The 13,106-nt window shown below is 33.0% G+C and overlaps 2 protein-coding genes across 2 annotated transcripts; one reads left to right on the top strand and one right to left on the bottom strand.

Annotated features, from left to right (window-relative positions):
• The first annotated feature begins 449 nt into the window (after positions 1-449).
• LOC130933071 (uncharacterized) lies at positions 450-1,331 on the top strand. The gene is made up of 2 exons (XM_057862578.1): positions 450-1,084; positions 1,226-1,331. Exons 1-2 carry the CDS (start codon positions 450-452, stop codon positions 1,329-1,331), a joined length of 741 nt encoding a protein of 246 aa, XP_057718561.1.
• A 1,323-nt stretch (positions 1,332-2,654) lies between these two features.
• Positions 2,655-3,173, bottom strand: LOC130933066 (cell wall / vacuolar inhibitor of fructosidase 2-like). The gene has a single exon (XM_057862569.1). The coding sequence runs from the start codon at positions 3,171-3,173 to the stop codon at positions 2,655-2,657; it is 519 nt and encodes a 172-aa protein (XP_057718552.1).
• Between the last annotated feature and the right edge of the window lie 9,933 nt (positions 3,174-13,106).

Genomic DNA, 13,106 nt, shown 5'->3' with positions numbered 1-13,106 from the left:
TCATGCTCAATTAGGTCTAAAGGAGGTATAGTTTTAAATGTTGCTTCGAGTGGGATTGCTGCACTTTTGTTGCCTAATGGAAGAACTGCACATTCAAGGTTTAAAATTCCTTTTGCCATAAATGAGGATTCTTTGTGTAGCATTAAATAGGAAAGTCCTATTGCAAGGTTAATATCCAAGCTAAGGCCAAATTAATCACATGGGATGAAGCTCCAATGATAAGTAAATATTGTTACGAAGCTTTAGATAAATGCCTCAGAGACATCTTAAGATGCTCAGATTCGTATAATGCTCATTTGCCATTTGGAGGTAAAGTTGTTGTTCTCGGAGGAGATTTTAGACAAATTTTATCTGTGATTTTCAGAGGCTCAAGGCAAGATATAATTCAGTCTTCTATTAATTCTTCATATTTGTGGCATAACTGTAAGGTTTTGAAGCTTACAAAAAACATGAGATTGTCACTAGGTGAAAACAACAACATAAAAGAACTCAGAAATTTTGCAGAATGGCTACTCAAAATTGGTGATGGTTTGGCTGGTGATACAACAGATGGTGAATCGATCGTTCATATACCATCTGACATTTTGATTAAGAACTCTGAGACAGTTTTGGATGACCTCATTGATTTCGTGTATCCAAATATGTTATCCAATTTATCCGTTGAAAATTATTTCAAGGATAGAGCAATTCTTGCACCAACTTTAGATTTTTGTGTCACTGATGTCAACAACAAGATGACTGCAGGGCTACCTGGACAAGAAAGAGTCTACTTAAGTTCAGACTCTGTGTGTGTTGAAGAGGGAAATATGGAATTTGAGTTAGATGCTTTCTCGCCGGAGATTCTAAATGGAATAAATTGTTCAGGTCTACCACCACACAAGTTGGTTCTGAAGGTTGGCGCTCCTGTTATGTTGCTGTGGAATATAGACCAAACTAATGGTTTGTGCAATGGCACGAGGATGCAAGTTAGAAGAATAGGAAATCATGTGATAGAATGCAAGACTTTAACTGGTAACAAAGCTGGAAGTATTGTTCTTATCCTAAGACTGAATCTAATTCCAAATAATGAAACATTGCTGGTCAGGTTTCAAAGAAGACAATTCCCAATTATCATGTCATTTGCAATGACAATAAATAAGTCCTAGGGACAAACTCTATTGAAAGTTGGAATTTACCTTCCAAGGCCAGTTTTCACTCATGGTCAATTGTATGTTGCGTTATCAAGGGTAACGAGTAAAGATGGTCTGCGAGTGCTGTTGCAAGATCATGGACACTTGGAAGATAATTGCACGATGAATGTGGTATATAGAGAAGTTTTTGAGAGCCTATAATAAAAAGGTAATAACAAAATGTCTTACTAAATCTATTTATTTATTAAAATTTATTACTATCACTTAAAAAAATTTAGAAATTCTAGAAACTAATAGATGAATTCTTATTATACATTAATAGTTTGAAAATATTAAAATTATCATTAAAATTTGTATAATTTTATTCTCTTGACAAACAATTTTATAATTATGTTAATCATATAATTTTATATACAAACATTGATACGGTGTTGTTTCATGTATATATTTTGCAGGTATCAAAAGATAGCATTGAATTGTTATTCAGTAGGTTTAAATTATTTATTGTTTATTACAAAACTTTCTACATTAGGATTCTCTATTAATTTGTTCTTCATTTTGAGCTGATTTTGATATTTTCTTACTTTACAGTAAACCAACATATAAAATTTTGTTAGTAGATTTAAGTATTACTAGATTATTTATGGTCATATTGAGTATATATGCCTGATTTATTAAAAAAAGTAGATTAAATAACTATTTTATAGTTAATACAATTAATACTATATTAAGAAAAGAAAAACAACGCATACAAGTTATTTTTTTATTAATTAAATTATTATAATTAAAATGAAATTTAACATAACAATTTAAAATTATGATTTCAATCTTATCACGTGCATGGCACGGGTGATTAAACTTGTTGATAGTTATTAAAACTGAGTTAGTAATTAATTTGGTCAAAATATTAAATCACTAGTTGAATCATTTGACTTAATAATAATAAATTAAATATATAAAATCATTATAATAAAAATTTAAAACTTAAATAATAAAAATAAAGAAATGTGAAAGATAATTTGCAATTTAAAAATTGTCCACAATCATAATGAACACACTAGTGTACTATGGACGCGCATGGGTCAAAAGATTGTACTGCATTTGCATGCACAGTCTGTTTTTTTCAATAAATTTAAGGTTGAAACTCACGGAGTTGAATTTATGTGAAGTTAATATTTAAAAATTATTAAATAATTTAATAAATTTAACTAAATAATTATTTAATAATTTTTAATTATCAACTTCATATAAAAATAACTGTATGTGAGTTTTTATTTAAATTTAAATATCGTTGGCCATTAGATTGCAGATGTATGTGGTGTTTATAGAAAACCAACTTTGTTAAACCATCGATTCGAAAAACTATGATGGTAAATACCTAATTTATCATTATTAGACTAATTATAAACCCTTCTAAATTCGTGTAAAGTGAAATTAATTGTGCAATAATTAAATATAATTTTGATGTATCCTTTTGTAGTTATATAGGTTTATTTATTGAGTCACCAGAAAAGAAAAAAAGAATCAGCCATTTAACAAAATCTTAAGAATTGCAGCAGAAATATCAAGAAGCTGCAGCATAATCCCATTCCTAGAACTCAAAGGTGACTGATTCCCAGTGAATTTCTTGTTGCAAGCAACAATGTCTTTCTCAGCATAAGAAATAGAGTAATTTGCAAAGCCAAAGTTGCCTCGGTTTATAGAACCAACAGCTTGAGGTAGAACATACTTAATAGCAGGGATATACGACTCAGCACAAAAGGTCAATTTATGCTCCAATTCATGGTCAGTAACTTTCTTAATAAGGTCTTCAATGAAGTTGAGAGTGTCAGTGGCATTTGCTACAGTGTAGTTGATGATTATCACAACCATACCCTTTGGATCACCTGGGGTGGCAGGGTTTGAATGGATGATATTGCTACAGAGTTCATAGTATGGTGTCTTCTTGCATGTTTGGTCTATCAAATCATCTGAATATGTTGTGGATACAAGAGTCAAAGTGAGAAGAACAAGTGTTAACGTGGTTGAGGCCTTATTCCTCATTTTCTTTTTCTTGAAATGATGATGGGTTTGTATTGAGTGAGGAATTATGAGTTAGTTTGGCAGGTATTTATGGTTAGTTTGGCCGTTATTTCAGTTCAATTTGATATAAAAAAAATTTTGCACATTAAAATTACTCACTAATATAAAATATATATGTATTGAAAATAAATTAAATAACATAAATATGTATTTATGAGTTAAAAAATAAAAAAAACACTTAATATAAAATAAAAGAAGTAAACTAATTTAATTATATCACGTGTAAAAGGAATACATACGCATAGAAATATGTATTTATCATCTCATAAAAAAATTATTATATTAATATAAATAAGTTTAATTATTTTTATTACAAACTCGATTATTTTAGTAATTAATTATTTAATTAAAAATAATATGTGAATTAATATATAAATATATTTAAATATATAATAGATATAGTAATTTTTTGATTGATTTATTGTATAATTTAAATAAAATAAATTATAATTATTTTTTATTATTATTTTTTGTTTTACTAAACATTTTGATAACCCACAAACGGTAAAGGTATGAGAAATTGTGGTAGGTGATTATCTGTACTTATTTTATGTTTTTTTTTGGTAATTTCACTCGCTGAGAATATAAATTTTATACAAACTATTGGTTAACGCAGATAATTTTTTGAAAAGAATGATTGAAGACGATATGATGGAATTTTTTTTGACTGAATTAAATTTTTTCCTATGCATGAAATATTTTAGTCAACTAACCTTATCATTAAAGTCTCACACTTTTAACGTTTTCACGAGGATTATTTCAGTTGATAGATTAAAAAATAATATATATATATATTGTGTACAGCATGTTCTCTGCAAAATACTAGTATTTATAATGACATGCGTTTCTCTTAAACTCACCTACCAAAATATATTAACAAAAAAATCACAATCTTATCAAGTATATTCTGTTTCCTTCTTCTCAATGGATTTGCAGTTTTACATCTTTACAAGAAAAATGTACATATATGGTTGTTATGAGTTACCTTCATCAACATATTTGAAATGATTTGAAATAAATATAAAAATTTTTATAAAAAATTATCAAAATCAATAATAACCAGTAAGTATAAATATACGTTAAGTGAATATAAAAATTCCAACTTTTTATTTTAAGATGCAAAATTATATCCCCAATGAATTATAATTCAAATAGAATAATCTTTTCATACTCATCTAAAAGGTCGCAGATAGATTAATAATAATTAATTATAATAGGAGTACATAAAAAGTACGTTAACTATAAATATTGTCTGTTGTTTTATAATAATCTCAAAAATTACTTCTAACAGTAAAAGCATTAAGTTTTAATAAAAATAGATTTACGAAATTATAAATAAAAATAAAAATACACAAGTTACGAAATTATAAATAACAATATTCATTTTTAAATGTATAATTATGAAAAGTTAACTCTATGCAAATCCTTTTCTCTCGATAAATATTACCAAATTTCTTCATGTCACAGCTGCTGATGGTTATCGGGTGAAAGTGAAGATAACCAACGGAATGATGGATATGAGGATAGTGATAGCGTATTTGAGGAAGATACCGCGGTTAACATGGCGGTATTTCTGGTGAATGAATTATCTCTGTATGTTTTTTTACATTTATTTTAGTGAATACTGAAGTAGAAACAATAAAATAGAAATACCAAAAATTATTCTTTGTGTATTAAATTTGAATACAATATATAAGATATTAATATAATAATATCCTATATTATATTTGGATAGATATAGAAAAGACTAAAATAATTATATAAAATGATTAAAATAGTCATATGATTCTAAATTTTGTGCATTAAATATAAACTAATTTAATAAAAAATGAGAATACGTGAGAGTACATAAAATTACAAGAAGAATTAGTTTATAAACTAACAAAATAAAAATAACATTGAAGTAACAAAAATAAGAATAAATAACATAATATAAGTATGTACAAAAAATTTAATTCTCTCTAAAAATATAATTAATATTATTTAAATCAAATTAGATTAATTTATCAAAAAAATTAGATATAATAAAATTTAAATTAAAAAATAAAATTTAATAGTAAATTAGTATAATATGTGTGAAACTGCTAAGCTAAGTTTAAGAAAGTCAATAAATTAGAGGTAGTATTCAAGATTATTATAAAACAATGAAAGATATTTATAGTTAACGTACTCATTATGTACTCCTATTATAATTAATTATTATTTTTTAAATGAGTATGAAAAAATTACACTATTTGAATTATAATTCATTGAGAATATGATTTTGCATCTTAAAACAAGAAGTTGTAATTTCTACATTTACTTAACGTGCATTTATGCTTACTAATTATTGTTAATTTTAATATTTTCTCTATAAATATTTTTATATTTGTTTTAAGTCATTTCAAATATTTTAATTCATAAAACAAATCTATCACATAGGAGAATTCCATTAAAATAAATAAATAAATAAAAGGCCATGCTTCCAATTTTTTAAAGAAAATAATGAAGTAAATTTAATTTAAAGGATAGAGACGTTATATTTTGACTAGAATAATATAAGTTACTAAACATTAATTCTTTACCATAATATTCTAATCTTCAATTAAAATTAAATATGAAACTCGTTATCAATACTGTGGTTCATTTTTTAAAATAATACTAAATATTTAATAAAAATTATTATTTTTTTGTCAACATTTAATTAATACGTTAAATATTAAATACTAAATATTAAATTATAAATTATAAATTTTAATAGTATAAAAATAACACGTTGACTAAATTTTAACTAATATTCATATAAAATGTTAACTTTCTAATATTTTTTTCGCTTTTTATTTAGAATTAAAAGTTTGAAACTCAACATCTCACCCTTGTCTCCCACTATGACTATATATTCAATGTAATTACTTTACTTTGTTAAATTGGAAGTTTTACTTTTCTTAATGTGATAATTTATATTCCAAATCTCATTTTCCATTTAGTTTTAGATTAATAATCTTTCATAATTGGCTGAAAACCATTGTTCTAAAAACTAGATCGAAAATCGAGAATTAGTTATTAAACTAATTTGATTAAGATAAAAATCAACCAATAATAAATTGATCAAAAAATTAGAAAAATCGATTAAACAATTGATCAAATGTCCCAAAAACTACGAAAAAACTGAAAATATCAAATTTGTGTAGAAGACCAAAACTCAAAGTGTCGAAAAAAACATGAGCACTAAAAAGTAATCGAAAAAAGTTAACTAATTACGAAAACTAAATGGATTAAATCGAAAAGAAACTCACCATGAACACAATGTCAATGACGGAATGTTGATTGGAGTTCCGAGTAGGGAGAATAGCTAGAGAGAAGGTGCGGTTGAGAGAGAGTGTGTTTGCTAGAATAAGGAGGTCGAGGGAAGGTTGCATTATTTCAAATTCGAACGCACCTCTTATCAATGGCCAAGCCGTTGTTAAAATTAGTTATTGACAGCAATAAAATACATTTTTTGTTTATTCGATTTTATCAATGACTTATGTCACAGTCTTGTTCATACTCCAACGCTACCGTGCCGGCACTCGAACTTATTCAATCTCTTGGGCTAACACCAAGTCAGCTTAATCCTCAATACTTAGCAAGAAAGCTAAGAATACAAGAGAATACAAGAGAAAGAAAGCTTTGGTGGAAGAACATTTTATTGCTCAAGTGTTTGTTACAAATGATTCACACACATACACAAATTTCAACTCTCACCCCTATTTATAGCCATCCACCTCCTCAATGGATGGTTAGGATTAAATCTAATCAACAGTCCAGATTAATCATCCAGAACCTTCTTTACAAATATCTATCCTACCACAACTTTCTAAATGTTTCTAGATTATTCCATACCACTCTTTATACTTCCACTCTTCTAGAATACTCTATGACCTTCCAGAGTCTTTTAGAACCTTCTAGGATATTTCGGGACCTTCTAGGACATTCTAGAACGTTCCGGAACCATCTAGAGCATTCTCAAACACTCCAGAAAACTATACAAACACTGTTAAATTTAACCTTCTAAAATTTACCGTGACATTCTCCCCCACCTAATGCGCAGACGTCCTCGTCGCGTTCTGTTCATGATAGCGTCCTAGGTGTTCTTGAAATTGCCACAGATCTTCACAAGTTTCCCAGCTAGCTTCGGTTATCAAGAGCCCTTTCCACTTGACCAAGTATTGGATACTTGGTGGCACCCCTCTTCGTCGCACGATGCGATTAGCTAAGATCTTTTTGATTTCTTTATCAAATGATCTAATCACCACAGGCGGAGCACGACTCGAGTCACTTCTACTCGATTCGTCTTGGTCTCCATGATATGGTTTAAGCATACTCACATGGAAGACCGGGTGGATCTTCATAGAGGGAGGGAGTTGTACTTTGTAAGCAACCTCCCCAACACGTCCAATGATCTCAAATGGCCCTTCGTATTTGCAGATTAAACCCTTATGAACTTTACGAAAGGCTTTGAATTGTTGTGGAAGAAGTTTGATCATTACCTTGTCTCCCACTTGATAGCTTGCATGCCTTCTTTTCTTATCTGCCCATTTCTTCATCCTCTTGGCAGCTTTTTCGAGGTAAGAATGAGTGACATCTGCTTGTTCTTCCCATGACTTAATCATATGATAAGCTCTAGGGATCTTTCCTGAGTAAGAAGAAGAAAGAGAGTGAGGTGTAAGCGGCTATTGTCCAGTCACAATCTTGAATGGGCTCTTCCCTGTAGACTCACTTCTTTGCAGATTGTATGAGAACTGAGCAATGTCTAGGAGTTTTGTCCAATCCTTCTGATTAGTGCTTACAAAATGTCTCAAGTAACACTCAAGTAAGGCATTCACTCTCTCAGTCTGCCCATCGGTTTGAGGATGGAAGCTTATTGAGAAATGAAGCTCTGACCCAAGGAGTTTGAATAGCTCTGTCCATAGTCGTCCTGTGAAGCGTGGATCTCGATCACTAATGATGCTCTTAGGCAATCCCTAGTACTTCACCACATTCTTGAAGAATAGTCATGTTGCTTCCTCTGCGGTGCAGTCAGTAGGGACAGGTATAAAGGTAGCATATTTTGAAAATCGATCCACTATCACGAGAATAGATCCAAACCCCTCGGACTTCAGTAAGGCAGAGATGAAATCTAGAGAGACACTTTCCCACGGTCGCTCTGATGGAGGATCTAGGTCGTGAGGCTCATCGACGCAATACACTCAAGTAACACTCAAGTAAGGCATTCACTCTCTCAGTCTGCCCATCGGTTTGAGGATGAAAGCTTGTTGAGAAATGAAGCTCTGACCCAAGGAGTTTGAATAGCCCTGTCCATAGTCATCCTGTGAAGCGTGGATCTCGATCACTAATAATGCTCTTAGGCAATCCCCAGTACTTCACCACATTCTTGAAGAATAGTCGTGCTGCTTCCTCTGCGGTGCAGTTAGTAGGGGCAGGTATAAAGGTAGCATACTTCGAAAATCGATCCACTATCACGAGAATAGATCCAAACCCCTCAGACTTCGATAAGGCAGAGATGAAATCTAGAGAGACACTTTCCCATAGTCGCTCTGATGGAGGCAGAGGTTCCAACAACCCGCTTGGTGTCTTGTTTTTAATCTTATCTTGTTGGCACACAAGACAAGTCTTCACATAGCTCTCCACTTCATCTCTCATTTGAGGCCAATAATAAGAACATTTAATGAGTGCCAAGGTCCTTCACTGACCTTGGTGACCAGCCCACTTGGTGTCGTGGCATTCCCTCACTAATTTCCTTCTTAGATTTTCTCATTTAGGGACGTATAGTCTTCTCTCTTTAGTGTAGAGAATGTCATTTTCTAACCAAAATCTTTTGGTCTTACATTCTCTAGCAAACTCCACCAACTTCTTGGCTAATGGATCGTGATGCAACCCTTCCTTGATGGTATGCATAATATCTCCTTCAACTATAGAAATGGCCGCTAACTCAACCTTGCGACTCAGTGCATCTGCTACCACATTAGTCTTGCCCGACTTGTATTCAAATTTGAAATCAAACTCAACCAAGAAATCTTGCCACCTAGATCGTTTAGGGCTTAACTTCTTCTGAGTTTGGAAGTAGCTTGTAGCTACATTGTCTATCTTGACGATGAAGTGTAAACCAAGCAAGTAGTGACGCCAAGTTCTCAGACAATGCACTACCACGGTCATCTCCTTCTCTTGGACGGTGTATCGCCTCTCTGTATCATTCAACTTGTGACTCTCAAAGGCAATCGGATGTCCTTCTTGCATTAGAACCCCTCCAATAGCATAGTTAGAAGCATCAGTGTGGACTTCAAACACCTTTGAGTAGTCGGGTAGTGCTACTACTGGCCCTTCTGTGATAGCATCCTTCAACTCATCAAAGGCCTTTTGACACTCCTTTGACCATTTCCAAGAGTGATTCTTCCTGAGAAGATCGGTTAATAGTGTAGTCTTGGCGGAGTATCCCTTGATAAACCTCCGATAGTAATTAGCCAACCCAAGGAATGACCTTAATTCAGATACCTTATTTGGAGACTCCCACTCTTTGATAGCCTTCACCTTTTCTTGATCAATACAGAGAGTTCCATCATTAATGATGTGTCCCAAGAAGTGGACTTCGTCCCTTGCAAAGGAACACTTTTCCTTCTTCACATATAGGTTATTCTCTCACAAGATCTTGAACACGATTCGTAAGTGTTCTACATGTTCCTCCAAGGTATTACTATATACAACAATATCATCCAAGTAGACCACTACAAATTGATCAAGGTAAGGTCGAAAGATCTCGTTCATCAAGGTACAGAAGGTCGCAGGAGCATTGGTCAAGCCAAAAGGCATCACCAACCACCCATACAATCCATACCTCGTGACACACGTGGTCTTAGACTCATCACCATCGGCAATTCTCACTTGGTGATATCCTGACCTCAAATCTAGCTTTGAGAACCACTTGGCTCTACCAAGTTGATCAAATAAATCGGCTATCAAAGGAATGGGATATTTGTTCTTGATAGTTACTTTGTTAAGTGCTCGATAGTCGATGCATAGTCTCAATGAACCATCATGCTTCTTTTGGAACAAGACTGGTGCGCTATAAGGTGCCTTCGATGGACGGATGAACCCATCATCTAGCAAATCCTTGAGTTGCTTATTCAACTCTTCGAGTTTTGACGGTGCCATCCTATACGGTGTTGAGGCGGGCGACTTTGCTCCTGACTCTAATTCAATCTTGTGGTCCACCTTCCTCTTAGGTGGTAGTTGTTTTGGGAAGGACGTCTTCTCTTTCGGATGTTGACTCCTCTTGTAATAGAGCCAAATATGTAATCTCTCCTTTCTTGAACCCTTTCTTGAGTTGCATAGCAGAAAGTATCGGTGGTCCGCCAACTTTAGAGACTGTAGGGACCATGCATGGAGACCCTTTCTCTATGACGCATACTACGTCGTAGTATGGCATAGGTATTATATTTGCCTTCCTTTGCAAATCGGACTAGAAGCCATACCCACAAGCCATACCCACTGTAGAGTCCTTACCTCTAGGCCCACTTGAAGAACGGACCTTCTTACTTCCCCATTGAGAAGGAATAGCATTCCTTCCCCTTTGAGACTCAACATGCTCCATGGTGATACTAGAAGCCATACCCACAAGCGACTTATGCTCCCTCTCGAACCTTGCTCTGATACCAAATTGTCACGGCCTTGGACACACTCCAACGCTACCGTGCCGGTACTCGGACTTACTCAACCTCTTGAGCTAAGACCAAGTTAGCCTAACCCTCAATACTTAGCAAGAAAGCTAAGAATACAAGAGAAAGGAAGCTTTGATGGAAGAACACTTTATTGCTCAAGTGTTTGTTACAAATGATTCACACACATACACAAACTCTAACTCTCACCCCTATTTATAGCCATCTACCTCCTCAATGGATGGTTAGGATTAAATCTAATCAACGGTCCAGATTAATCATCTAGAACCTTCTTTACAAATATCTATCCTACCACAACTTTCTAAATGTTTCTAGATTATTCCATACCACTCTTTATACTTCTATATACATCTACACTCTTCTAGATTACTCTATAACCTTCTAGAGTCTTCTAGAACCTTCTAGGATATTTCGGGACCTTCTAGGACATTTTAGAACGTTCCGGAACCATCTAGAGCATTCTCAAACACTCCAGAAAATTATACAAACACTGTTAAATTTAACCTTCTAAAATTTACCGTGACACTTAGCCGTGGATAAATATAAAGGACGCACAAAAATTGAAAATTTCAACCCATGAATTTACCCATAGCTTTGCCGTTGATAAATAAAAAATTAATTTAAATAATTTAGCCATCGGCAAGTCACAACGTTTATTTTATTTGCAAAAAATTATTTTCACAACATACCGACGGAAGTAATTAATAATTAAATTATTTTTAAATAAAAATTAATTTATTAACATTATGGTTAAGTTGTCGATAAACTAATTTCTAAATTTTCAATAAAAAATTATCAACAACTAAACCCTTTCCCCTTCGAGAAAAACACTGCTTTTGTCGGATTCGAGGTCAACATCGTTCTTCTCTGCTCTATGTCATCTACCAGATTTACTCGCGATCTCCTCCTGCACAGTGCGTGGTTCAAATAGGATGCAGTTGCACGATAGTCCTACCACCGTCACCTCCAACCTCTATCATCGGCACCACGTATTGCAGGTTTAGAGATATCCTACCTACTCTTCTACGTCCGCGCCTGCTCCTTCGAATCCGCTGCCAGAAGCTCCTCCTCCTTGGAGCATTACAGATTGTGTTCGATTCTATTTTAAATCCGCTGCTCGATTCTACTCATTGTTCTAGTCTTTTTGTCCTAGGTCTTTTGTTTCATTTTTCCATTTCTGGAGTAGCTAAAACGAGGTAAGTGGCATGAAATTTGTCCATAATTATACTGATTGTGTTCTACAAGTTTAATATCTATTTTAGGTAAATGCTTGTTGTGCTTAAATCTATTGCGAAATGGTTACAAGTTGCTTTCGTTTCTATTTTTTGTTGATTTAAAAGAATGTTTTTGCTCAATCTGATTGTATTTTAGTTTTGATTTGTACATTTATTTCAGATTGATAAGTTACACATTTCTATCTTCATGTTTGAGGAAGGTAAAGAAATTGGTAAGGCCTATGCATGGCCCAAAACCTCTCATTAAGGGTGGCAATGAGTAAGGTAAGGTAGAATCTGGATCCAACCCTAATCCTATGGCGGGTTGAGTATATTCTAACCCTATTCGTTCTTAACCTGCGGGTAGCTGACCCTAACCACGGGTTGCCAAAAAGATACAACATTATTATATAACTTGATGATAATTTAAAATAGAACCGATTTTTACATAAAAAAATATTAAATTATCAAATAATGATTTTCTCTTAGTGGCTAAGGATCTTTTGCATTTAATGAGAGGTCTTTGGTTCAACATCCACGTGAACATATTTTTATATAAGTATATAACATATACATATATAGGGTGCGGGTTGGTCGGGTAGAGTTGATGCTCAATACCTTACCCGTTGTGGATCGGGTTGACAACCCTATCCGACCGAGTAAAGTGAATGTTGCCACCCCTATGAATCATCAACGGAAATTGTGGTTTCATGCTCTTTTAGTGCTCAATTTTAATGTGTGAACAGCATCTCGCTTTAATAATGAGGAAGTGAGACCTGTGCTTTGTTGGGATCAAATTCTTCATATGATTACTTTTGGATTATTCTAAATGCTCTGTGAATTCGTGTTGTTGTTAGTCTGATGATTACTTAGTTTTTAGTAGATTCTAGTTGTTCTTTCAAGGAAGGATGTAATTCTCATTGGAATTAGTTTATTCTCACACACCTCACAAATCCATAAAAACTATTGGTTTGGACTTTGGAGTTTTG

Source organism: Arachis stenosperma, chromosome 1 (genome assembly GCF_014773155.1).
Source record: "Arachis stenosperma cultivar V10309 chromosome 1, arast.V10309.gnm1.PFL2, whole genome shotgun sequence".
Taxonomy (NCBI): domain Eukaryota; kingdom Viridiplantae; phylum Streptophyta; class Magnoliopsida; order Fabales; family Fabaceae; genus Arachis; species Arachis stenosperma.
The sequence above is the reverse complement of the archived record's forward strand: the minus strand, read 5'-3'. Positions and strand labels throughout refer to the sequence as shown.

What these genes read in the sequence shown, in the direction of transcription:
- LOC130933071 (XM_057862578.1), top strand. Translation starts at nt 450, where the DNA reads ATGAGATTGTCACTAGGTGAAAACAACAACATAAAAGAACTCAGAAAT. An exon ending in AATGAAACATTGCTGGTCAG is followed by an intron (nt 1,085 to 1,225) that starts GTTTCAAAGAAG and finishes TGCGTTATCAAG; the next exon opens with GGTAACGAGTAAAGATGGTC.
- LOC130933066 (XM_057862569.1), bottom strand. Translation starts at nt 3,173, where the DNA reads ATGAGGAATAAGGCCTCAACCACGTTAACACTTGTTCTTCTCACTTTG.